The sequence below is a fragment of the Microtus pennsylvanicus genome, chromosome X (assembly GCF_037038515.1).
Source record: "Microtus pennsylvanicus isolate mMicPen1 chromosome X, mMicPen1.hap1, whole genome shotgun sequence".
Lineage (NCBI taxonomy): Eukaryota > Metazoa > Chordata > Mammalia > Rodentia > Cricetidae > Microtus > Microtus pennsylvanicus.
The window spans coordinates 80,604,665-80,631,923 of record NC_134601.1 but is presented as its reverse complement, the minus strand read 5'-3'; the positions used below and the strand labels follow the sequence as shown (position 1 = coordinate 80,631,923).

The 27,259-nt window shown below is 37.4% G+C and overlaps 1 protein-coding gene and 1 non-coding gene across 3 annotated transcripts; both read right to left on the bottom strand.

Annotated features, from left to right (window-relative positions):
* Positions 1-235: 235 nt before the first annotated feature.
* On the bottom strand, positions 236-27,259 carry Cysltr1 (cysteinyl leukotriene receptor 1). 2 transcript variants are annotated; one of them, XM_075957131.1, is made up of 3 exons: positions 26,786-27,259; positions 6,696-6,781; positions 236-2,458 (listed from the first exon to the last, which is right to left on the bottom strand). In XM_075957131.1, exon 3 carries the CDS (start codon positions 2,430-2,432, stop codon positions 1,410-1,412), a length of 1,023 nt encoding a protein of 340 aa, XP_075813246.1. In that variant the 5' UTR covers positions 2,433-2,458; positions 6,696-6,781; positions 26,786-27,259; the 3' UTR covers positions 236-1,409. The 2 variants fall into 2 exon arrangements, with proteins under 2 accessions (XP_075813246.1, XP_075813247.1); XM_075957132.1 differs by having other exon boundaries at positions 26,862-27,259.
* Positions 11,230-11,392, bottom strand: LOC142841913 (U1 spliceosomal RNA). The gene has a single exon (XR_012909149.1). It is a non-coding gene; the product is annotated as a U1 spliceosomal RNA (small nuclear RNA).

Below are 27,259 nucleotides of genomic sequence, written 5' to 3'. Positions count from 1 at the left end.
TGACAAATGTATTTGATATTTGTCTCAAGCAAAAGGAAATAATATAGAGCAAAAGTAATAGGTACTACCAGGTTTCAGATATGTTCAACAGAGTTCCAGTTATTTCTGTTCCCTAGGACTCTTTTTTCATTATGTCCTTTTTTTATTTCCCAAAAGAGTGAAGCAGTAGAAGTGAAATAGAAATGGCTCACATGTGGCAGATGAAAACAGAACTCCACTCACGGTTTTTTTCCCATCTCTATTATCATTTATTTATTCTGAGGTATTGTGACTTTTGAAACTCAGAGTTAAGAACAGAATGAACCTCAGCAAAACTTTGCCAATAAATATCATATTTTAGTCACAACCAAGCTGTTTCCAATGGTTTGTTTTAAGAACAAAGCTTCTGCTATAATATAAAAATCACTGCAAATAAATGATATTGTTTTCAACATGCTATAAAAAAGCAGACAGTATAAACAACAATAAATCTCATAATTAACTAACTATAAATGCATAACATAGAACAAGATAGATTACATATATTTATATACATATACATAAGTGCACTTCTTAAGAGAATGATAGCTATTTAAATTTTCTTCTATCTTATATAGTAAATTTTAATCAGAATAAAACTCCTGTAGAAAGGTAGATCTCTTTCTTTTTCTTCAGATGAATTTTAATTGTTTCTGTTCATATATAGCAATGTCAGTTGGTTTATTCATTAATCCAATATTTTCAGTTAGGATTGAATTCATAATAGGAACCCCAATAAGTGAGAAAAACCCCATTCTCTTTTGGGGGTTTGAGTCAAGCAAGGACAGAAGAGAATTGGAGACAAGCTGGCTTTTGATCGTATTTATCTCCCTTGGTTTCCAGATTGTAAATCGCATGCAGAATGTAGAGTCATTTGGCTGAATACTGGTCTGTTCTAGTACTTGAACATTCTCTTCTGGAAGATGGGACCCTGCTTTGCCTCGCTAGTCAGTACTACAAAGAAATAGGCTGATCTTACATTTCTGTAGCTTCTGGGTCATCTCCAGGTCTCATCTGATGGCGTGCATGCAAAGGGACAAGTTAGAATCACTGATGACTATTTGCTAATTTTAAAGCTATATTTATGAGCTCGGCTCAAATTCTAGTTCATATCCGTTATTAGCCCTTTATTTAAAAAGAAAATATCTTGATTTCATATTCAGTTTTATAGGTCAGAACCTCAAATATTTTCTACCTTCTGGGGAATAGTAAAATAAAATCTATGGCTTAGGTCACAGTGATAAACTGAATTATGAACACTTAAAATATCAAATGATAGGATTTATAAATGAGATATATTTAATAATTTGTAAATTATTAATGGGAAACTATTTTTTAATTGCAATTTAGGAAAATACTTGTCATTGTTCTGCACTGGAGATGGGTTTGAATTATTCTTTACATATTTCTTCTCCTTTCTCTGGCAAGGAAGCTTTCTTCTTGGGTATGTAAGTCATACTAGAAAAAGAATGCTTTCTAAATGTAGATAGTCTTCTCCTAAAGTTTCCACCTGAAAAGAAATATAGGAGAGGGTCAAAGCAACAATTGGATGCAGCTAGAGATAAGGTTATGACCACTGACTTCTGCATCCTTAAGACAGAATCACAGGGTCTAGCTTCACTGTGTAAAAAGTAAAGGTGGATAGTTCGTTGAATATGATATGGCATGAAGCTAATTAAAAAGGCAGCTGTCACAACTACGATCATTCCTATAGCCTTTCTACGACTTGGCAGATTTTTCTTCATTGAATTTTTTAGTAAGGTCAGAATGATCATTGTGTAACAGACAATTATGATGACAAAAGGGATGATGAAGCCAACGAATAATGACACATAGTGCAAGACCAAAACATATTTTTTAGTTTGATTGTCCTGAGGGGGCTCAAAGCATTTAGTATTGTTTTTCTCATCTTGGTAAGATTTGGACATTAAAAATGGAGAACTAGTCAAGATCACAAAAATCCAAATTCCAATAGACACAAACCTGGCTTTTTTCTGTGTAACCAAATTAATGTTCTGGACAGGAAAAACAATAGCAACACACCGGAAAAAGCTCATTGCTGTCATAAAGAAGATGCTACAATAGAGGTTAACGTACAAGGCATATGTGGTGAGGCGGCACAAAAAGTCACCGAAGAACCACTTGCCTTTGTGCACATAATAGACCACACGGAGAGGCAATGTACAAACACACAGTAGATCCGCTATGGCTAGATTAATCATGTAGACTTGGAAGGCTGATTTCTCATGATACGTTTTTATGAGGACATAGAGCACGAAGCTATTGCCAAAGAAACCCACAACAGAGATCATAGAGTACATTGTGGAGTACACTTGATTGCGGAAGTCGTCGATCGTGTCGTGGCATGTGTTATTACTGGCAGAAGATATTGTCAGATTTTCAGCTTCATCCATGTTCTCCAGGAATGTCTGCTTGGTGCCTACAACATATGAAAAGATCTTGTCAATTAAACTAGCTTTTTAAATCATAGTGCATGCTAATTAATTTCATAGGGCCACTATAATTTTATATGTAATTAAAATATTAAATAGATTTTTATAATTTTTTGAAAATTTCATACATATACACAATATGTATTTTGATCATGCCCAGCCTCTCTGCCTTGCCATCCAAGCCTCTCTCAGCGTGTCTCCCTCCCAATTTCATCTTCTCTCTTTCTCTCCTTTTAAAAAATAACTCACTGACTCCAATTAGTGCTGCTCACATGCACATTTACCACAGCTGGAAGCAATTGTTGTCAGGTAATGAGGAGAGAGTCACTTGAACTTTGACCCCAGGAGGAAGGTCTGGGTCCTCCAGACCTGAAGAAAACTTTTTTCCTCTTTTCTCATCTATGTTTTCCTAAATGAAGTCTTCTTAATTCCCAAGACCTAAGTAAAATATCTCCCTCATATTGTAGATTGTACTGCTCCAGTACCATTCCATAAAATTGCCCTTGAATGAATTTATGATCTTTTACTTAGAGAAAAAGCTTTAAATATACTTGTTTTACATATATGGGTGTGTATGTATGTATCTATAATCATCAATCATCATCATCATCTAATTACTATTGTTTTGCTTTATAAGAGCTTTAAGTTTAGTAAGTGGCTAAAATCTGCACAACAATTCTTTCTTTTCCATAAAAGAAAACTCTTCACATCTTCTGGATGTAGGTCATGCCCAGGGAAAACAATCTAATTCATGCTGATGAAACTCACTCCTGCAGAAGAGATTCTTAATCTGGGATTAACTCTATTTAGAACCATAGAACACCACAGCAGAAATCTAGTGGCCACATAGTTATGATAACATTGACAATAAAGTACCAGAGAGGTGAAATCCATAGTTGAAAAAGCTGTGCCATAGTGTAAGGCTCTGAGGAAAGATATGGCATAGTTAGTCAGAATGTACTTTTTGGGTGAGGAAATAGTTGTAGCTGTTCATTCCCGTTCTCTTCTCAGACTTGTACTCAAAGCTTTGTGTTTAGCCATACTCAGTTCTTTCATAGCAAAAGATTAGTATTTGGTCTATCCAAATTCATCCTGGCAGCTAACAGCCTCTGATTAGAAACAGTGAGGGATGAGATAGCATAGATATAGTCATTTCTTCAGGGTTCTACAGATCTTGTCACTTCCTTTTCAAAGTGGAAGCAGTTCAATACCTAGTCTTTTATTGATTTGTTGACTTTTCTTTATCTCTCGCTCCCTGGTAAACAAGGTGTCTCGGAGAATGCTTAAGAGTTGAAGAACTGCTAGTGTGGAATAGGATGGATCTTGTCAACATAGCAGGAATATGGAAGCAGACAGCTCTGGTGGTTGTTGCAGGTGGAATAGAACTTGCCAGGCTTCCATCCAGGAACAGTTTCATCTGCTGTTCATGATGTGTCAGCCATCCATCTTGCCATTCCAGCTATTTATATTTTTCTAGCCTTTAAAATGCCACTTTCAACAAGAGCTATTGATATAAGATTTTTAAAAATGAAGAGGGATAATTCTAAGGTTATAGAAAAAAACCAGCCCACCATTTCTAACGTCAGCATTAGTTTTCAATTTGTGTTCCAGGTTTCTTTTTGTATTGGCTTCCTGAATTCAGGTAAAGGAAGGGAAACTTCTCCGAATTAATCCTAACATTTTTGTTGATACCATTTTAGGCAAACTGAGCCATTTTATGCCACGAGGCACTAGATGGTGCTATTGAGATTTTTTATATAGCTTTTCCCCTTTTAGTTTTATTCACAACATTTTAGAAATCAATGTAGCATGCTTTTAAATATGTTTTTATAATATGATATACAGCAGATCTTATATTGTTGCCATGAAATAATTACTAATGACGTTATGAATGATGATTTGATATCTGTATATACTGTGAACTGACTTCCACTAGAAAGTAGGTTAACAGCTCTGTCTCAAGCCCACCTTGGTGGTACATTTTTGTAATCTCCACACTGGGAAAGCTGAGGCAGGAAGAAGATGTATTTGGAATCAGCCTGGGCGACATAGGGAGACCTTGGCTCAAAAGCAGTAAACAGACCAAATAAAAAATACATCTACCATCTCATGTCCTTTCTATTTCATTGTTCAGATTGAATTGCACCTTCTTAACTATGCCTTCTTTCATTGTCCTTCCAAAGAAAGTTCTATCCTTGTAGATCTCCTGGAGAATTTTCAGTGTGTCTTGCACATCAGTGGTGTGTTTTCTTCTCTTCTGAACTCTGGTTGATAAATAAGGCAGCGCTTTATACAGGACCAGTTACTCATCTTCTTTGTCCATAAATATTCAATGTTAATTGGAATGATAGAAACCTTACCATTTGAAAGCATAATTATTCGTTTGAAACCACTTAGAGTGATCTTTCTTGGCACTATAATTTAAAGTCTTTTCAAATTTGGAGATTAAAGATGCTGAAGTAAACAAACTGCTTCCTAAAGTACTAAGAAACTAAATTATAAAGCTTAATTTTAAGGGTTAAAATACCCATACTGTTGACATACAAATATTTCTTCATTCATTGCACATTACAAATAAATTTGAAGTTCTCTGCTGCTTGAACAAAAGATGCCAAATAGAGCTAATAAATAACAATGAAAAAGAACACAAAGACATGAATGCTATCTAATTCCATTAACAACCAGCAGAGCTCTTTGAAACAGAATGGACTTCCTTATAAATTTCAGTATTCGGGTTGGAATCTTTATTTACACAGAAACCAATTATTTATATTAAGCCATGAAAAGAAAATTATAGAATTTTCAAACAAGGACTAAATTTTAAAGGGGTAGAAATCCCTTAGTGTAAAGTAGCCATTTGAAATATAATGACATCTTTGCTCATGTTCTCACTCCTTCTGCTCCTCATTGGGACCTTGGGAGCTCAGTCCAGTGCTCCAGTGTGGGTCTCTGTCTCTATCTCCATCCATCGCCAGATGCAAGTTCTAGGATGGTATGCAATATATTCGTCAGTATTGCTCTAGGGTAGGGTCATTTCAGGTTCCCTATCCTCAGCTGCCCAGGGAACTAACTGGGGACCTCAGCTTGGGCACCTGGGAGCCCCTCTAGGGTCAAGTCACCTGCCCACCCTAAAGTGGGTCCCTTAACTAAGAATTGTGGTTCCGTGCTCCCCTATCCAACCTTCCTTTATCCCGATCCTCCTGTTTCCCCAAGTCCACCCTCCTTCCCTTCTACCTTTTCTCTCCCCATCTCCCCTAACCCCCATCCCACCCCACCCCCAAGATCCCACTTTTCCCCCCGGCAATTTTGTTTACTTCCCTTATCCAAGAGGATAACTATATGTTTTTCCTTGGGTTCACCACGAGGAGTGCACCCACCCACTGAGACAGTGGAGATGATCTACTGCGAGCTCACCAAGGCCAGCTGGACTGTTACCAGAAAAAGCATGGGATAAAACTGGACTCTCGGAACATGGCGAACAATGAGGGCTGATGAGACGCCAAGGACAATGGCACGCGGTTTTGATCCTATGCAATGTGCTGGCTTGGTGGGAGCCTAGCCAGTCTGGATGTTCACCTTCCTAGATATGGATGGAGGGGGGAGGAACTAGGACGTACCACAGGGCAGGGAACCCTGACAGCTCTTTGGACTGGAAAGGGAGGGGGAGAGGAGTGGGGGGAAGGGGAGAGGGGTGGGAGGAGGGGGAGAAGAGTGGGAGGAGGGGGAGGGAAATGGGAGGCTGGTGGGAGGAGGTGGAAATTTGTTGTTTTTTCTTTTCTTTATCCTCCTTTTATCAATAAAAAAATAAAAAAAAAAGATCATATCAGCAAAAAAAAAAAAAAAAAAAAGAAATATAATGACATAAAATGTCTGTGCAACACGTAATTAGGTTTTGCATAATTTACTGTGATTTTCCTAATGATGTGACCCCTAGGAGATGGACACTGAGAGTTCCTTTGGAAGCCTGTCCTGCCTTCAAACAGCTCACAGTTGGGAAAGGAAGTGGGTGCTGAGGAGTAATAACTCAGTTGTTTGGAGAGGTTGTAGTAAGTCTAGTAAAAGTCACTTTAGCACAAAGCAAATGAATCACGGATTGATTAATGAAAGGAAGCAGTAAGCACAAATGGTGCCGACTTTATTTCAGTACAGATGATGAGAAACACAACTTCCTTAAGAAAATTGCACATTGAAAAAACCGAGTTCATTCTGAAACTGGAGCCATACCTCTTTCTGGCACCGTAGTACCTCCACAAAGTTTTCTTCTTATTGTAGCCCCTGTTCTTACGTTGTAACGTCAGAGTACGCTCAAGCTGAAATCATAAATTACAGAAAGGAGTTAGTGACCTCAGGAGCAGCCCGGAAGGGTCATGGGAACGTAGCAGCCTTAAGTGCAGGTCCAGAGTGTGATGGCACATCAAAGCTATACTGACAGATTTAGGGCTGCCCGTTGGCTTCCATGCCTCCTTGCTTTCCCTTCATCTTTTTACATTCCCAAGGGGAGGGAGACTTGGAATAAGGACCATGAGTGGTCACAGATGTTTGCATTCAAAGATGAACATAACATTTTAAAATATTTTTTCTAGGAAATGATATTTTTCTATACATATTTAATTATAAAGCTTAAATAGGAAATAATTTGGAAAATCTCATCCAAGGACTTAGTTTTCTAGGAATAGGAATTAGAATATTAAACAAGATTTTCTTAATTTGCTTGGAGCACAATTTTGTTTAAAAGAAGAATGGATAATGGGGCTTGAACTAGATCCCCAGACTCAAAAGATTCAAAATAGTACTTGGCTTTGGTCACTAATTTCACATATATACTTCTGGAGAGCAATAGTTTTAGAAGTTTGGATACTTAAACTTTAAGGTGTGTGTGTCCTTTCAAAAAATTACTGTTATGAATCAAACAGATACAATACATATGTTAGAAATGAATACAGAAAGGCTTTCCTGAGGCAGTAGCAACCTGACACTTCTCAATTTTTGTTGTGTTATGGTGACCCTCATTCTTGTGTGCCAGAAATATTCCCCAGAGACTGCCACTTTTTCTTTATGTGTGGTCCCAGTGTTAATAAAATAAACACCTTCTTCCAGTTTATTTTTGTAAAGTAGATGCAGGCTGGAACTTTCCAAAGGAAATCTTCTGACAAAGAAATGGAAATAAAAAGAGAAAATAAAGGAAATTCAAAGATATAAAATGTGTTCACCCTGTACTTCGGCAACAATTTCTTTTGGGGTATTTCTAATATCTTCTCCTTTTTCCATTGTCCTCCTTTCTCCGGGTAAGGAGTCAACCTTTGGAATCTGCTATAGTCTGGTCAAGTGTCTGTTGCTGACTGAGAATTACTCAAGTTGGCTCTTAAATTTTGTTAATCAGGCAGTAACTGTTTTTTTTTATTTGCTTCACCCATGTCTTAACACACTGATAAAGACTTACTAAATGAATCTTAAATGTATAAAATATTTCTGATTATGAAGTTATGCTCATCTAACCTAGAAAGAAAATTTCGGCACTGTCGTAAATTTTCGTTTAAAAAAACAGAGTTTCTTCTTAGATTGCAACAAAAAGAAAGCTTATGAATTCATAAAATGCATATGTGAGAAGTGTAATCTTTTAAATTTAGCATACTAAGCAGTTATTCGTCTTTGTGGTGGTTGTGCAATTATAATCTATATGCACAAATGAGTAAGTGTCATATTGTCTAGGACATAGTGTCGTTTTTTTTCCTTCAAGTTCACAATTGTGAGGCAATTCCATTTCCTTTTGAGTTCTTTGCTTTGCATATAGCAGGCATTCAGTACTCAGTGATCAAACATCTTGGCCCTCTTTCCCTTTTAATTTACTTGCAGACTCTTGTTTCTGATAGCAACTTCTGCCAGCATCAGGGATTGCCATTTTTAAGCACATGCAGGGGAGTTGTTGGAGTAAAAGAGTAATTATGCAATTTTTGTGTGTATGTGTGTGCGCTGGGTATAAACTTCATGCCCTTACCAATGCATGTATTCTATCAGCAACCTCATAAAATCTCTCTCTCTCTCTCTCTGTCTCTCTGTCTCTCTGTCTCTCTGTCTCTCTCTCTGTCTCTCTCTGTCTCTGTCTCTCTCTCTCTCTCTCTCTCTGTGTGTGTGTGTGTGGTATATACATATGCCATGTGTGGTATATACATAGGAGACAGAGGAAGATATTAGGTGTCTTCTATCACTCTCTGCTTTTGCTTTTATTCCCTTAAGGCAGGGTCTCTGACTGAACCTGGGGATGTGGCTTATTGACTGAGCTGACTCAGCAAGCTCAAGTAATCCTCCTGTCTTTATCTATCTACCCCCAGTCCTGGGGTTATAGGTGTGTGTGACTATGCCTGGGTTTTTACATGGGTACAAGGGATTTGAACTCAGGTACTGACAGTTGTTTGTATAAGTGCACCCACTGAACAATACTTGCCAGCTTGGATATATGATTCCGATTCAAATCATTCAATTCTTCTACTTGACTCATGTTCAGTCAGTAAAGTTTATAGGGCCCTTATTCTTACAAAGGAAAGGGTATTTTCCTATAAGGAAGTATTTGCTTGCTAGACTTTGAATACATTAAAACGTTAAGAGAATAAATTAAGAAAGTAAATAAGAGAACTCAGAAATATAACAACACAAGGACCCAACTTACTTGCTTACCGGTTTTTAGATGTGACACAAATCTGTAGACATGTGTATATATAAATCAATTATATATTATTTTAACCTACATAGTCTCCAGGCTTCTATCTTCCATTAAATAGCACTGGTGCCTTTTCTATTTTTAGTAAAAGAAAATGTTGTTCTTGACCATCGTAACCCAATTTAATATTTTCTCCCCTGATATGGATGTGATACTACATATTGTTTTTACGTTTATAATAATTGTACCTTTATGATGACTTTTATTTATTACTTTGTCATAGTCATCTGTGGTCACTTAATATAATGCTCCTCATTACTTTTTCTTGAGTTCCACTATCAAAAACAGCGGTAAGCACATTTTATTAGTTTTATATTTCCTCCTGGGCCTGGTATATAGTGCATTTTAAATATTGGTAGACTTGAGTTAATCCATTTGCTGTATCATTTTATTATGTGTGTTCAAAATGAGAGAGAATTATAGTATGGAGAAAAACCATGATTGGAAATTTGAAGGACTAGGTGCCTGCAGACCTGAACCATACCTCAGTTTGTGGTGGGTGATTAATTAAGTGAACTTTGAAAAAAACACTTCCTCTCTGTCAAACCATTACTTATTTGCAATACAATAGGGTTAGATTTTATGACCTCTAAAGTCCCTTCTAATTTATCATTCAATAAATCTGTAAAGATCAGGACTATTTTTTTCTCGAGAGCATGTAATATGTGATTTATAGCTGCAGTAAAGAACACGGACATAAATTGTTTGCAACTTTAGCTGTGTTTAGAATGTATGGCTTGCTCAGGCTTTCTAAAGGCAGCATGATAGATACTTCTAGATATGATGCTATTTTCTAAACTGGTTGATAATTATGATTAAAAGTTGCTCTGCTTGCCAGGGCTCACCAATCCTCCTCTCTGTGCTTACCCCTTTTAAAGTTACCCCTTCGGGTTTTGATAGTATGAAAATAGCTTTGATAACACATGCTTGTATACAGGTAGTGTTATCTCTATAAACCGAACCTTCTAAAATAGGCTACACAATTATATACATTCACTTTGTAAACTTGAAGATAATTCTGTAAAGTACATGCCATTGTTAGCCCAGTTTTACATTTGAGAATGCAGAGACAAGGAGAAACAATTAGCTTTGATGTTCATTAAGCTCTGAAGTTATTTTGTTTGTTCCTTTTTATCATCCCCTGTATCAGGTGCCCATCTTGCTTGATCACATGGCACTAGGGTTCCATGACTCATTATTTATCCATTCATATAGATCTTAGCAGTTGCTTGGGTTGCTGGGAAAGTGTGACTTTTCCTGAATGTGGGCAATATTTGTTCTTGGGCCTTAAAAATCTAAATAAACGAATCATTTTATTCCCAAGTTTAAAATGTTTTTAACTTTGTTTTATTTAAACTAAGTAGAATCAATGATGTAAATATTCCACATTTCACTTAAGACAACTGTTATTTCCTGTGTATTTCTGGAAAATTTCTTAATTTTCTGGGATCCAAAGTGCAGAATTAGGTCATTTTTATAGGTAACTTTTGAGTTCAAATTGCTTAGAAGCAAGCAAACTTGCTCTCAGTTCACTCTGCTCAGCACAGTGGCTTCTGCCATCTCTTCAGTTGTTAGTTGGATCTGACGACTTTTGAAAATGTTTCTTGTAAGAAAGCAAAGCTATTTTTTGATGAAATAAATACAATAAAAATAAATGTTTTTGTGTTCAAAAATGACTATGTAATGTATTCATCTTGCTTGATTGAAACAGCATGTTTGTTGACTATTAGCTTCTTGTACTCCATTCCCTGACAACTGCCTTTTGCTTTTCTATTTTGTGAATGCAACTGTTTTAGGTAATTTGTGTAAGTGAAATGATGTCTTTCTGTGGCTAGCTTACTTTACTTCGCATAATGCTCTCAGGATGCAATCATGCCATATAAAGTTCCTTCTTTTCTAAGGCTGAATTTTGCTCTATTTCAAGTAGTTTCTGTCTTTTAGTTATCCTTCCTTTTGCCAATGGAGGTTTTCAGTTATATTCTATAGTATTATTTATAATAAGTTCCTTGTTTGATGAAGGAAGACTGTTCTTTTCTATACTAACTGGGAAGAGTGGCAACACAGTCTCCCACTATCACAAATTCTGTAGTTGAGTTTCCCGCATTGGGGAAATCACAAGGGTCAGCACATCAGGAGTACAATGGATGTGTCTAGCCCTAGAAAGACCACCCTCTTGATCATTATGTCCTCCTTGACTGGTAAGTATAACTACTTTTTACAGATACAGCAAACCACTGTGTTTTCAAGAAAATAGAAAACAAACTCAATTAATTTTCTAAGTAGGTAAGAAAAATAGATATAGAGATCAAATTATACTAGCCTTTGAATGAGAAAAGTTCTACATTTGGATCATAGTTGCATTTGTACTTACTATGTGATCTTGGGCAAGTTGCTTAATCTTTCCGATATTCTGTTGTCACTTATGAAAAAATAAGGTAACAAAACCAAACACAAGGATATCTTTGTCTCTGTATCTCTCTGTGTCTCTCTCTGTCTCTGTCTCTCTCTCTCTTTCTGTGTCAATGAGTATAAGTTGAGTAAAATATAAAAGGACATCAAAACAAGATAAAATTTGGTGATGAAGAAGAAACAGGGGGATCCACAAAATGACACAGGGGATACCAAAGAAGAAAAGTGACTTGGGGGAAGATAAAAGGAGGGGCTAGGATTAGTGAGGGGGTGGGGAGGGAGATAAGGAGGAAGATAATTACTAAAACACACTCTGACAATGTGATAATGATATTTAATATCATCTTTTAAAGTAATTAAACATAAACATTTAAAAAGATGACAAAGGAGCCTAAATGATAGAAAAACCTGAGAATATAGCTGAAAGTTTGTTCCAATGCAGGGATTTTGCTGTGCTGAAAGAAGCTACTGAGAAAAGTAATAGAATTCCACTGAAGAAGAACCAAAGAGGGAAGCACTGTTGATCTGAAGAAGCAAGCTGAACTATATGCCCCTGAGTGTGGCAAAACAAGTAATGTGTCTCTCAGGCACACTTAACCAGTTAACTGTTCTTAGTGGATAGGGTAAATTGGAAGTTAGCCCTGTGGCTATGTAAATAAATGGCACATGAAAGTTATAAATTGAATTAGCATGCATTGAGCTGAATTGGCTTTGCCTATACAATTAAAAACTTATGGGTAATCATAAACAGAATAATATGAAACACCCATTGAAGCTTATCTAAATTATTCCAAACTGATAGTTTAATTTTGCTAAATGTACTGAGATCCAGCTCAATTTTTAATGGATAAGGTTTGATATTGACTCTCTAAATTTAGCTTTATTCTAGAACGATGTTTATACATATAGTCTCAAGGCAAGTTTATACTAAGTGCTAAAGAGTATTAACAAGAAATTAATCAGTTTTATACAGACAACCCAATTAGCTTGGTTTAAAACTAAAAATAAAGCAAAGAAAAGCAGCCCACAAATCACAATCCCAGAGAACCTAGACAACAATGAGGACCCTAAGAGAGACATACATGGTTCTAATCTACATGGAAAGTAGAAAAGGACGAGATCTCCTGAGTAAATTGGAACCATGGGGACCTTGGTAGAAGGTTGAAGAGGAGGGGGAAGGCTGGGAGGGGAGCAGAGAAAAATGTAGAGCTCAATAAAAATCAATTAAAAAAACTTCCCCTGAATAATAAAGTAATAAACACAGTATAGCTATATGGCATAGTAATGAAAACACTTTCTAAGTGCCTATGTGTCTATTTATGCATTTTGACTAGTTTAATCAAATTTATTTAGGAAATAGTATATCTTATCTATTTATGTTCATAGCAAGTAAAACCCAGAGTTTAGGACACACTAACCCCTTACTAGGTGTTTCTGTTTGGCATTCAATTGTCAGTAGGAATCACTTGAGGATGACAACAAATTCTTATTGTTTAACATGAAGGGCTGTTTGTAGAGATCTCTGTGTGATTTTCTTTGGGGCTTGCTAGCTGTGGGGTACTGGGTGGGAAAGAAACCCCCAACAAGCAGGCCCCTTCATGTTACAAATGGTGCCCATGTGGATAACTGCATCCACAGAAAGCCTGAGAAAGCTTGGGAAAGAAAAAAGCATTTCGGTTTTCAGCCATAGAAGGAAAAAAGGTGTGCTGTTTTAAAATGCTGGATTTCTGGGCCTTCCTGCCAGGAAAAACTCTGACTATTTCAAGCAGGCAGTCCTGATGGACATACTGTTGCAGCTTGCTTCCTGACAAGGACCCTGAAACTCCATAGGAGCTTTTGAGTGTTGTTTATGGACATACTGTTGCAGCTTGTTTGCTAGCAAAGACCTTGAAATGCCATAGAGTTGTGGCAAAAAACTTCTCCATATTCCTTAGCAAATTAAAGACCCATGTGGTCAGAGAAAGAGAGATATACAGTAAAGAGATATTCAAAGAGGAAGAAAACCTCTAAATGGTTTACAGTGTGTTATACATATATACAGGCTAAAGGTTAAAGTTCTCAAAGTAAAGGAAGAAAGAAAGAAAGAAAGAAAGAAAGAAAGAAAGAAAGAAAGAAAAAGTTGTCAGTTGTGATGGCGCATGCTAGTAGGATTTGCCTGGGAGGCAGAGATAGACAGATCTCTGTGAGTTCAAGGATAGCTGGTTTACAGAGGAAATTCCAGGACAAAGATACACGGAAAACCTGTCTCAAAAAGCCAAAAGTTAAAAGTAAAAATAAAAGAAATAGAGGTTAAAATAAAGCCACATAAAGATGGAAAATACACAGAGAATCTTTATACTATATGCTATTATGCTCTCTTTAAATTGTTTAAATCCCAAGGAAGCAACAACTGCTGCTAAAAGATATTTGCTTATAAATGCTGTTGAATTAATCCAAGATAGGTATTTTAAAAATATCTTGACTTCAAAATTGAAGTCAAAAGGTATGTTACTTTGGAGAAGAGATTTTGCTTTTGTTTCCACAGAAAAAGAGAGGCTCTGGATTTATTCAGAGTTAAGAAAAATCAGCTTTGATCCAGGAAGACCACCTGAGAAATCTCCGGCAAGAATAGATGGCCCAGATGTCTAAGTTCTTCATTCAAAACAGGTTCAAGACTGATGCCTGAGATGATCAAGCCTCACAGAATACTCCAGTCAGGACTTGATGACAATTCTAAATTTTCTTTAGGTCCCCATAAGATTATCAGTGCCTCCAACCAACTGGAAGTAGCTTGGAATACTATACCCACATTCCCAAAAAATGGACTATGGATATTTTCCTGTTTTTTAAAGAGGGAGAAGTGGTGTGGGAGACTTGTCTGTATTCTGTCCATCATGTTTTAAATAAATGCTGATTGGCCAGGTGGGAAGTATAGGTGGGAAAACCAGACAGGAAGTAGAAATGATGCAATGAGAACAGGAGAATTCTGGGAAGGAGGAAGTTGATTCTTCCCACTCCTACCCAAACCACCAAAGCAGCAGGATGTGATCTGCCCCACTGAAAAAGGTACTGAGCCACATGGCTAAAATAGATCAGAATAATGGGTTAATATAAGCTACAAGAGCTAATAAGTAGTCTGACCTAATAGGCCAATAGGCTTTATAACTAATAGAGATCTTTATGTGATTTTCTTTGGGGCTAAACAGCTGTGGGAAACTGGGCAGGACAAAAACCACAACAAGCCAGCCCCGTCATATACAGAAATGTTGCATCATTGGTCCAAGAATAATACAGCAACTGAGTTAGCCCTAGCTACCTCTGTGCTATTCATATCTTGAATAAAAGAAAAGAAAGTTATGTGGATGTTTTCAAATAGTGGGTAGGGTTAGATTTCTGAAAAACTTAAGTGAGATAGGTGATATTCCTAAGGTTGCTAGCAAGTATATATATGCAATTTGTTAGATACCAGTCAAGAATGTGCTGATTAAAGGAAGGAGGATAGGAAGAAAAAGGAAGGACAGAGAGGAAGAAGAGAGAAGTAAAGAGAAGAGGAGGGGGCAACTGAGAGGGAGAGGAGAAAGAGAAGGGAAAGGAGGAAGGGAAGGAGGTAGGTAGGGATAGAATGCAAACTTCAACTTGCTTAGAAATTAGAAATGCAAAGTTATTCATCATACTTTCTCTATCTCAGAATCTCTTGATAGCCTCTAGCAAGAGTGTAAGTCTCACTCAGTGATAACTTTTGAAAGAACTATAAATATGTTATCATAACATCAAATTTGCTTCTCTAATGTGTGTTCTACTACTATAAAATTGTACTCAAAGAGTAACCAAATAGTGTCATGCTTCAGGATGTCATGAGAATCCAAGACCAGACATGATCATAGAATGAGACATAAGGAACATAGCAATAAAATGATTCCTAATGGCATATTTCTATATCCATAGATCAAGGCATTGCTTAATCCTCAGGAGAGAAACTTATTCCAGTGAATGACAGTTAACAGTCTGGACAGTGACAGAGGGCAAGAGACTTTGGGACACTCAGCCTTAAACAGGATGTCTTTATCAAACCCCTCTTCTCAAGGTTTTAAGGATTTAGGCAGAAGAGATTATAAGACTGTAAAGATCCAGTGGTGGTGTATGGCTCCAAGGAAATAGCTTCTTCCAGACAGAACAGGACTAATACACATGAACTCACAGAGACTGGGACAACACGCACAGGACCTTCACAGGTTTAAATCAGAAAAAGGTCCTGCCCTGAGAAAGGGAGGTGAACACAAAATTCCATCCCTATCCAAGAAGCTATTTGGAATTGATGCCTGGTCATAAATGAGAAAGCAGCTTTCTCTAATGGAATGCCACTGGATATAAATCATACTCCAGAGCAGACCCCATGTCTAGGAATAGTTGGCCAGGACAAAACAGGCTCTTTTAAAATGAGATTCCTGTTTTAAATTGATATTTTTTAATCTACCCTTTCCAAAGAACATGAAATTGAGTAGGAAGGATCTGGAAAGAGGTATGTGAGAAGAAAGAATATGATCTGAAAACATTGTCTGAAATTTTTTTCTTTTTTTTATTGAGAAAAAAACAATTTCCGCCTCCTCCCAGCCCCCCACTCCTCCCTCCCCACTCTTCTCCCCGTCCTCGCACTCCTCTCCCCCTCCCCCCCACTCCTCTCCCCCTCCCTCTCAAGTCTGAAGAGCAGTCAGGGTTCCCTGCCCTGTGGAAAGTCCAAAGTCCTCCCCCCTCCATCCTGGTCTAGGAAGGTGAACATCCAAACTGGCTGGGCTCCCACAAAGCCAGAACATGAAGTAGGATCAAAACCCAGTGCCATTGTCCTTGGCTTCTAAAGGGATGACAACTGTTTCTACATACTATAAGGTGAATGAGATCACTAAACAAGAGAATGAAAATGAAACAAATATGAGAATATTAAAAGGAATCTCAGAGCTACTCAGTAAAAGGGAAGCTTCTGGAAGAGGCGGTAAAAAGGGATTCGATGTTCATGAAAGAGGAAAAAAGATTGGAGTTAGGAAGCTACAAGTGGCGATCAGAGTATTAGCAGGGTGGTAGAGATGGAGGGAAAGGAGGATCACTAAATCACACTCTGTTCCAAAATGTCATAACAACATTTAAAACTTTATATAGTAATTTAAAAATTGACAATTAAAAATGTTTGGAATTATGCAGAGAGAGTCTAACTTGGAGGTCTCCATCAGGTCCCTCACCTAGCAACATGGGGCATCCTGTGAAAAATGGTAAGGAACATTGAAGGAGTCAGAGGGGATGGAGGACACCAAGAGAACATTGCCCACCCAATCAACTAACCAAGGCACATAGGGTCTCACAGAAACTGAAGTGGCAGGCACAGGGCCTGCATGGATCTGCTCAGGCCCTCTGCGTATATGTCATGGCTGTTAGCTTGGTGTATTTGTGGCACTCCTAACAGTGGGAGTGTATGTAGCTCTGATTCTTCTTGCCTGCTTTTGGGACTCTTTTCCTCCTGTTGGATTGCCTTGTCCTGTCTCAATATGAAGGCTTTTGTCATGTCTTATTGTATCTTGTTTTGTAGTGTTTGGCTGTCTCTTAGAGGCCTGCTTTTTTTTTGATGGGAGATAGAGGGGTGTAGTTCTGGGGAGATGGGGAGGAAGGAGAAGATAGGAGGAGTTGAGGAAGTGGAAACTGTGGTCAGGATGTATTGTATGAGAGAAGAATCCATTTTCAATTAAAACTGTTTGGAATGATTTTTGTCTTCTTGATTAGAGACGGAAGAGCATGCAGAGAACATCTAATGGAACCCCATTTTCTTTATGACCCAGGAAGGCAAAAGCATTGCTGGAAGTAGCAGAGGAAATTAGTGGCCAAGCTTGACACTAGAATGTTCTGGTGATCCTCTACAGCAGCACACGGTGAATGCTTCCAATGCCTCAAGGTGTTTCACTAAACATTGATGCATAAGACAAAGCCAGCACTTATCCTTTCAAGGGAATCAAATGAGCTCTCAATTCAATTCAAAGAACTATTCAATAATACAAAAATATTCCATTTTAGCCTTATAGTCACTTTCCCTTTTAATTATATGGACATCTTATAAACATGGCCTTCTGACTAGCTCCATTTGTCTTTTGCTTTATTTTCCTTTGCTCAGACCACATTGCCATATGTGAAGTATTCTTTTTCTCTTTCATATCAGATGTAATTCAAACCATCTTTAAGCCAATCTCTTATATCCTCAAAAAATATTTCTCTATCTTTGTGGTAATATGATAGTTATATTGAAAGATACTTTATTAGCCATTTAGTACATCTACTTTCTCTGTTAGGTCTTTGAAAAACAATAATACACCTTCACCATTAAGACTTTTCTACTTTCTAGAGAAAGATACAGATATATTATCAAGTTAATGTACAATGTCATTAAAGCTGCTGCATTGGAAATATACAGATACACAGATAAACAGAATAGAATGGTTCATAACTATAATCATAAAACTTGAAAAAGTGGGAAGATTGTGAGTTCAACTCCAATCTAGCTATATAGTATCTTTCAGGCCAACTTGGCCTATACAGGTAGTCCCTGTCTTAGAAAACCAAATTCCAAAAATTGAAAATGAAACATAATAAAATAATTTATGAGTAGTGACTATATTAGAAAAGTTTTTGTAAAAGTGAATTGGAAGGGAAGCAACAAAAAGAAAGAAGAATGAGTGAGGCACAGTGGTATGACAGAGCATGTCACATTTAGTGGATATGGAAATTTGATTGAACTGAATTGTAATGGAAATATACTGAAAAAAATCTGAAATTGCAGGTTATTTGTATGCATGTGCATATGTTTGGTAGTGTGGGTATGCTTGAATGGAGTAAGAAAATCAAAAGTGAGAAATCATTTTGGGGAATAATACAGGAACTAGGTCACAGAAAGTTGATAAGGATCCTGAACACCATTCTAGAAGAGTTAAGTTCATCTTGCGAGTAATGAGATGCTTACAACAGGATGCATACTGAAAAAGGAATGCAGACGAAAGAAAAGGAAAATGTCTAAGTGTTGCAGCTGCATTATGGTTTACTATAGATGGAACTGAGGCAGTAGGTTCGACTGTATTGCAAGTTCCTTAGAAACAGAGGTTACATCTTCACATTTCCTCTTTCAACTACTTAATTTCTCATTTTACTTCCTCAGTTTGTCTCTTGAGTGGTGGCAGAATCTTTTGTATTTGCAACAGAAACACATGCATAACTGGTAAGATTTTATGCCATACATTTAAAAGAAACTTATGTTATTAACTAATCTGTGGGCAATACACCCTTAGTTATTCCAAGAATTGTCATTAGTTTGAGTTGCAGGTATCTTTGAGATCATGTTCCAGTGGAACATGTGTCAAAACTGAAGCCTGGAGTTGGTAATAGTGTGGTGATGACTTGCTCAAGAACACGCAATTAGCCCAATATAGTGGCACACACCTTTCACCCCAGTACTCAGGAAGCAGAGAAAGGCTATGTAGATAGTTCCAGGCCAGCCAGGGGTGCTGAATGATACCCTGTCTCAACAATCGACCGATCAATCAAGCAAGCAAGCAAGTGAGCAAGCAGGCAGGCAGGCAGGCAGGCAGGCAGGCAGGCAGGCAGACAGGCAGGCAAGCAACTACTGAGAAAGCCAGCATTGGAAGGTAGCTGTTTATCATACCCTGGTTTCGCATACAATGACAACCAGAGCAATTCTGCTTCCACAAGGCTGCATCCATCCTTATTTGTTGCTCTTAATCTCATCAGCGATATTTTGCAGATAGCCTATTGAGGTTATCATTGTGATCAAGACCTGCAAAATGCCAGCATTTGGTTCTCTGTTCTTTTTGTTTTGATTTGGAGACATGGTCTTACTATGTATTTCAGGCTGGACTTGAACTCATAATCCTGCCTTAGCATACTGAGTACTGGAATTACAGGTATGCACCACTGTCCTGGCTCAGTTTTCTGTTATTTGCTTTTCTTCTGTGGTATTTATCAACTTTTATGTGGATGACAGAAATCTCTTACCAAGAATCTACTTGCTTAAACTTTACTCTCTCATTTTCTGCTTTCTATTCAACTGCTATGCATGAATCATTTGACTTTTTAAATTTTTCAACTATGTTCCCTCTCAAGTTATCTCCCCAAGAGACTTTTTTGTTGTCTTTTTCTTTATTATATAAGTAGCTTTATAATTATGGGTGCATAAAATCTAGTAGTCATATTTGATGCCACCCCACCCTTATCTTTCATCAAGTTCTGTTGGGTCTGATTTTGAAATAAATCTTTGACTCTGTTTTATCACCTTAGTTCAGGATCTTTTCCTCCTCATTTGTTGTTGTGTTGAAGGCACTTGAACACTATATCTTTTTTGTACATCCCAGATGAGCCTGGGAGCATGAGACATCATTGCTTATACTTCAAGGTCCTTGGGTCCTCTGTGAGTGTATCCATGTCCATGTTCTACTACTTCATCTATCATTGTACAGTAATTTGTGTGTGTGTGTGTGTGTGTGTGTGTGTGTGTGTGTGTGTACTCTTGTTTGCATGACTACTTAGGCAGATATGAACCCAGTAATAAGAGTGAATGTGCTTTGTTAAGTTTTGCTTTTTCCTAACTGGTCAATTTCAGAAAAGTAACAAAAGTTTTGAGTGCCTTTTTATTAGTGCACTTAACTTCTAAAGATGGATGTCTAGGGAGCAAAGCAAGAATCTCATTTTTGGGTGGTGGAATGTGAGTGCCGTTGTGCAGAAATATAAATAATTGTGTAAAGTAGAAATGAAATTTGGATGCCTCTAAAGGGGTAGAGGCTATTAAAAATACTTGAAAAATATTTAAAAAGTGAAGAGCACTATGAGTTCAAAACTGACTAGGTCTGAAGTTGATAAGAATCTAAAGATACAATGATGTCTTTGATTATGAGCCTGGGTGAGGCCTATGATGTGTGTTTTGAAATTGAAAACAGAGAATATCAAAAGATTAAATCAGTAGGTGGGTGCAGTTTTATAATTGTTTTGGGTTCAATGCTTCCTAAAGACTTCCCTTACCTTTCTAGTAAATGATGGTCTGTGTGTGTGCTGTTGGAGGTCTGCCAGCAGGGGTGGGGTGGCTAGGCTAGGGCCAAAATAGAAGGGGAAGTGGAGTAGGCTGAGACTTGGGGCTCAGTCTCCTCCAACAGATACTTCCTTCATTTTTGCTGGGCAGTGGCAAGATCTAGGTAATATATTTGTGAAGATGCAGCTCAGCATAGCCCCAATTTGTTTGAGTAAGTTCCAAGTGCCTTCTCCTTCTCTATGTAACTTAGTACTGTGACGTGAAAAATACTGTAGTGTTGCTCATCTTGTAAGTCTGAGGTCAGAATTCTGCTGTATTAATCTTTTGATAGAGCAGCCACTCACTAATATTAGATGGATATGCAAACTAATAGGAAGAGCAGCAAATATGAGTGTTTTATAAACTGAAAAAACTATAGAAATACAAAAGTCTTGATTATTCCTACTCATACAAGAATGAATTTAGGTTTTACTTTCTGATACTGATTTTGGCTGCCTAATCCTTCACTTCTCTCATTTGGTACTTACATTATGCCTATTATCTGTACCTATAATATAGCCATCAATATTTTAATATCATGTATTTCAACATGTAGGAATCTTGTGTTCCTAGTGAAATCCTCTTGGGCAGCAGAAAAAAAAGCCAGTTGTCTTCCTGAGCACAATGACCTCAAGGCCCCATCCCAGTCTTTGCTTTTATAAAAGTATGGATTAAAAATGCTTCTTGAGGGGTAGGCTATTGATTGTTTGGAGCAAGGTAACCCATCTTTCATAAGGATTTATCTATATAAAGTAAGCTGTAGCTATGATTCCATGTTTTTTTCCACGGTGATAATAAAAGATCTTGGGTCAGAGAGAGAATAATGTACCTAGCCTATCATTCCAATAAGTAAGTTTTTCCCTCTTGGTATTTCCAAGAATATGATTGACAGCATTTCCACTGCTATTGAAAGCTCCAGGTGTGCCGAGACTGCACTGGCTGTGCAAAAGCTCTCAGATGTTGCTTTAACAAGAGCTTATTTTAAGACAGGCAGCTCTACTGTTGGGTAGTTGAAATGTAAACACAGGACATTATGAAGCTTCAAAGAGCCTTAGTTGGTGGCATTCAGAGTTGAAAATACTGTACACAGTAGTCAGGTCAGTTGTAGGCAAGACCTAACCAGAAGGGAAATGCAAGGAATGGAAAGGCTACCGAGATCTTGATGAGTGCATAAATGTTGGTATGTGGTGGTGGGTATATCTACCCCTTAATTGAATGATAGAAATATGTTACAGAAAATCTACATCTTTTTGAACATTTTGTAAGGACAAGCTAGATGGACCAGGGTCTTCCAGACTTAAATAACTCTGCGCCAATTCACCACAGTTTGGAATCCCTTGAAACACTGTTGCTCACAGCTAGTTCTCAGTCATGCTCTTAGCCTCTTAGTATTTGGACCTCTGACTCTTGGAAGCAAATAGTTTATGTTAAATAAAAATTCAAGTTAAGATCACGCATTAAGGTTAATCAGCTTGGGCTGAAAAGCAGCATGACACCCAGAGACTACCTAAGAACTTTGGAACAAGTACATAGGATATGCCAGAGCTATTTTTGCATTGTTATTGTTAGCTCAGCTTCATTTAGCCTGTTATAGTTCATGACAGCACAAGTACAATCCTATGCAAAAGCAAAGGCTACAGATCTGACAGATGAGAATACTTATTCAATCTTGGGCTTTAAAACTGAAAATTGTGATGCCAAATTATCTTCTTCACTCATTTTTTATTGTTTTTATTGAGATATACATTTTTCTCTGCTTCCCTTCCTTCTTCATTCGTGTCTATAGATATGGAATTGAAGAAAAATAAAAAAGGAAAAACCAACCAAGCAAACAAACCAAAAACTTTGAACAAACAAAAATCCCTGATTGGCTCCAAGACTCTTTAAGTCTGTATCTCAACTCTTTTTTGTTTTTTGCCAATTTGGTTAAAGTGGAACTTCAAATGTTTGGAATGTATTCATTCCACAAGCATTAGAATAAAAAATAATATGTCGTTCATCAAAAGGGAAACCAACCATGATGTAATAACACGAGGTAGAACAGCACGAATGAGCAGAGTACAAGATTAAGTTGCAGTGCAAGCTATGTTTAAACAAGAGCCCTCTACTAATCTATGAAGAATTCTGAAAAGCAGAGGTAATTGTAATTTGAGGATGTTTTAGGATCACAATTTTAATATGGATTAATGTGCTTATGATGTCCATATTTATCTAACTGGATTAAATGGCTTCCTCTATTGGTTTTTTCTGGGCATGAGGATATGCCACTACTTGCAATGAATCTGCCAGACTTTATAGAAGTTGTATTTCCTCAGTAAATACCAACAAATTGCCCCTCCACTTTGTGAATCAATCTCTTCTATAGAGGTGAATAGTATATTTGTTAGGTGTTTGCTCATGATAGGAAAGTTTTTCTCAGCAGTCCTTGAATCATATTATATATGTGTTCACACGGCCAAAAACCCAGATGACATTGAGTTATGGGTAAATGTAGTTGTAAGGTGTTTCTATTTTGCTATTCAATATATGATACATATTTGTGTATATTATATACATAAATACATAAATGTATGTATTTATTTGTATGAAAACAGTTTGCATTATGACTATCTGCTATACAAATAGCTTTAGGACACAGTAGAGGAGTACTTGTATTACATTCTAAAATGTAATGGAAAATGTTATTTTGATACTTAGATTTTGATTTTAAGAATCAGCAGGTTTAATGAAGGTAGGCTAATAAAAAGTAGTATGATCAAGTAAATACTTCTTAAATGCTATTTTATTCTCAGAATTCACTTTAAAGCATACAGCTACTGGCATGCACTTCTAATGGCAAACCTGGGGCTAGATCATAGCAGCACGCCTTTGCCCTACAGGTGAATAGAGAGTGGGAAGCAACGAGCCCTGTGCTCTCCCATGTGCATTCGGTTGTGTGATATGTTTCTGTTTCTGAATTGAATGCGCTTTTAAGCAAAACCCTTTGGATGATGACTTGAATTGTGAAGTTGCTTTCACTTATGTCATTGTAATGTATTTGGAAAAACACCCCTATGGCATTTGATATGCAAAGAAACCAAAAAATACTGATAATCGGTAACTTGTTAGAAAGAACAAAACTGGTTGAATGCCGAATCCAAAGCTAGGATGAACTCCTAGTTCTCTGGTCTAGATTTCTTCCTATTGAGATAGCCACAGGACAATTTGGAGTACCTACTGGTAGGCTACAAAAAAAACTTAACGAATTCCAGCTGGAAGATACCTTGAGGCAGACCTTTCCAGTGCTTGAGTATGTTAGAGTATTTAATGGTCATATTTGTGTTCATAATGTGTATGAGACAAACTGCTAGTTATTTCTGGTTGGGGGAGTTAAAAAATAAATAACCTATTTGAGAGAAAGATAGATAGATAGATAGATAGATAGAGTAAGGAATGGTATATTTGAGGGTTAGAGGGAGGAAATGGAAAATGATCTAATTGTATTTTAATTTCTAAAAAACTAAATTAATAACCTGGTACCTCTGAACTTACTGGTTTAATTATCTCACATTGTTACATTCTTTATGTTTTATAGTCACAGCAGCACTGGAATTTTCCCTAAACATAGGAGCTATGTCTTACCTACTTTGGCGGTAAGATTTTGTTTGTATTGAGCTTGAACAATACTTGCTTTATTGGCTTATAGCAAATTTGAGGTAGGAAAGGAGGAATAGTAAAATAGACGAAAGGAAGTAGCTCCGTGGTAGCTAAGCATACTCAGAAACCTGGGTTCAATTCCTATTGTTGCCCCCACTCAAAAGATAAAAGTTGCAGTCCACAGGGAGCTATGCTAATTGAGAATTTATTATAGTTACCATTCATGGCATCAAAGTCCCAAAGTTGTGCATGTCCCTTGAGTATCAGTGTATTCCCATTAGATTTCATCATTATCACTCCTTGATACCCCAAAGGAAAATTTAAGTTCATGGGCCATGGAAGAATCTTTCTTTTTTCTTAAATAAAGAGTTTGTAAGTGCATCAGAAGTTTGATTAAAGGTAGGAGAAAGCAGGTAATGGGAAGTGAAAATGGATGGCAATAAACTAGGAAGACATTGATATGGCAGATTCAACCTTGCCCTGATCTGTGAACTTTTCTGTTTTGATTGATTGGATCATGGTCTAGATTATTTTTTGTAGGACCTGAATGGCTAGCATAATTAGGATTTGCAGAGAATGGGAAACAGCATCTTTAAAAGAGAGAGATAGATGTATATATAGTATATTAGATTGCGCTTATTTACTATGTAGGCACAGGTAGCTTTTAGTCACAATTGGCGTATTAATTGTAAAATATTGACTGGAAATAGTATTTCGGTAACTTAAACTTGATGCCACAGCTATGATAAACTTACAATTGTTATGACAAACAATGTTGCTATGAACATAATTGAGCACATGTCCTTGTGGAACAATTGAGCATCCTTTGGATATCTACCCAAAAATAGTATTACTGGGTCTTGAGGACGGTTGTTTCCTAATTTTCTGAGAAATCACCACAGTGATATCCAAAGGGGCTGTACCAGCTTGCACCCCCACCAGCAATGCAGAAATGTTCCTTTTACCCCACAACCTCTCCATCATAAGTTATCATCAGTATTTTTGAATTTGGCCATTCTTACAGGTGTAAGATGTAATCTCATAGCCAGATACTGGAAACAAGCTAAATGCATCTCGACCAAAGAAGGGATAAAAAAATGTGGTACATTTACACAATGGAGTATTACACAATAGAAAACCATAATGACATCTTGAAATTTGCAGGCCAATGGATGGAGCTAGAAAACATCACATTGAGTAAGGTAACCCAGACCCCGAAAGATAATTATCGTATGTACTCACTCATAAGTAGTTTGTTTTTTAACATAAAGCAAAGAAAGCCAGCCTACAAATCACAATGAGAACCTAAGCAACAATGAGGACCCCAAGAGACACATACATGGATCTAATCTACATGGGAAGTAGAAAAAGACAAGATCTCCTGAGTAAATTGGGAGCATGGGGATTATGGAAGAGAGTAGAAAGGGAAGGGAGAGGCAGGGAGGGGAGCAGAGAGAAATGTAGAGCTCAATAAAATCAATAAAAAAGTTACAATTGTTTAGACACAAATTTTAGCTAAAATATACTTTGGTCATGGTACTTTATAAAATATTATAAAGTGTTTTGTATCATTCTTAAAAACACTCTACAAACAAATCCAATTTAGCTGCCCTCTAAATATACTTGGCATGGCAGCTTTGATTTCAAAACAATTGTAGAGACAGGGAATTAGATGCACTGGATTTAAAGAGGCAGTGCTTGCCAATCTATCTGGATACCATTGAAAATAGTCAGTAATTCTGACTGCTCAGAAGAAAAAATGCTCTTGCCCCAAGCATTTGATTAAGTCATATGGTTTCTTAGCTCTGTGTTAATCGAGTGAGTTTTATTCTGTTATAAAGTAGATCATAGGTATTTTTTCTATTTATCTGCAGCTGAGATGCGTTTCTTTTTATAGTCTTTAGCCAACTTTCCAATTTCTAGCAGTGAAGTGTGCATTAAGGAAATCTCTTAACTTGTTTGAGTCTCTTTTCATTTGTCAAAACAAGGGGGTTGAGGGAGGGGGAGCATGAAGACCAGAGTGAGAATGAGGGCAAGGAGGGAGAGGGAGAAACGTTCCCCCTCAATTATAGGATGCTGAGACGTTTAAACGTGGAAAACTTCCTTGTGAAAATTCTATGTCAGCCTTTACTGTTCGGCTTACCAGCAGCAGTCACTGTACACTCTCTTTCTACCTTAAAGGCAGTGACCACTGCCTAGAAAAGTTCCCCTGCAGCCTTACATAAGAGCTCAAAGTCTATTTTGCACTTCTGGCTAAATTGTAAAGGCGCTGGAGGCATGGGGAGTGTCGCCTTGACAGTTTGCTGTGCTGACAGATGATCAGATCTCTGGCCAAGAACCAAAGCAGAAAGAATTCAGATTATCAGTCTAATTTAAAGCAGATAAGGCAGAGCAGTTACTCCAAACTCTGAGGTATTTGGTAAAATCTGCCATCAGCTGAACTTTACTCCATACACCCAATTTCCTTACCTGCTGATTCTAAGCGTCACAGTTTAAGGTCCTTTCAAGTTTGCTTCCTAAGATGCAAATCTTCAGAAAGCTTTACCTGTAAGTCCCCTGGAGAGCTAGCCCTGGGTAGTGAGCTGCAGAGCAAATCTTGATCCTCTGGATGGTCCAATCCATTCACAGCGTGCCTGCTCTTTAGGAAAAGCTTCTTTTCAAGAGGAGAGACGTCAGGACGTGGCACGTTTGCTAGCCAGTATATACCGATTCTTCTTCCTCTTTCTGATTAGTCCTCAAGCTGCTTAAACCACGCCAGAGTTTAACTTCCCTGGTGCAAAGTGGGGGAAGGGAAGAAACAGAGAGGGAGAAAGAATAGAAACTGGAGACTTGCAGGTTATATGCATAAATGAGTGTTTATCTCTAGCTACTGCAAAAGAATCCTCAGGAAGTCATGCAGCTGCTCTGAGGTGGGAAGTAAGGAGGAGTGTGTGCTGCTGAGCC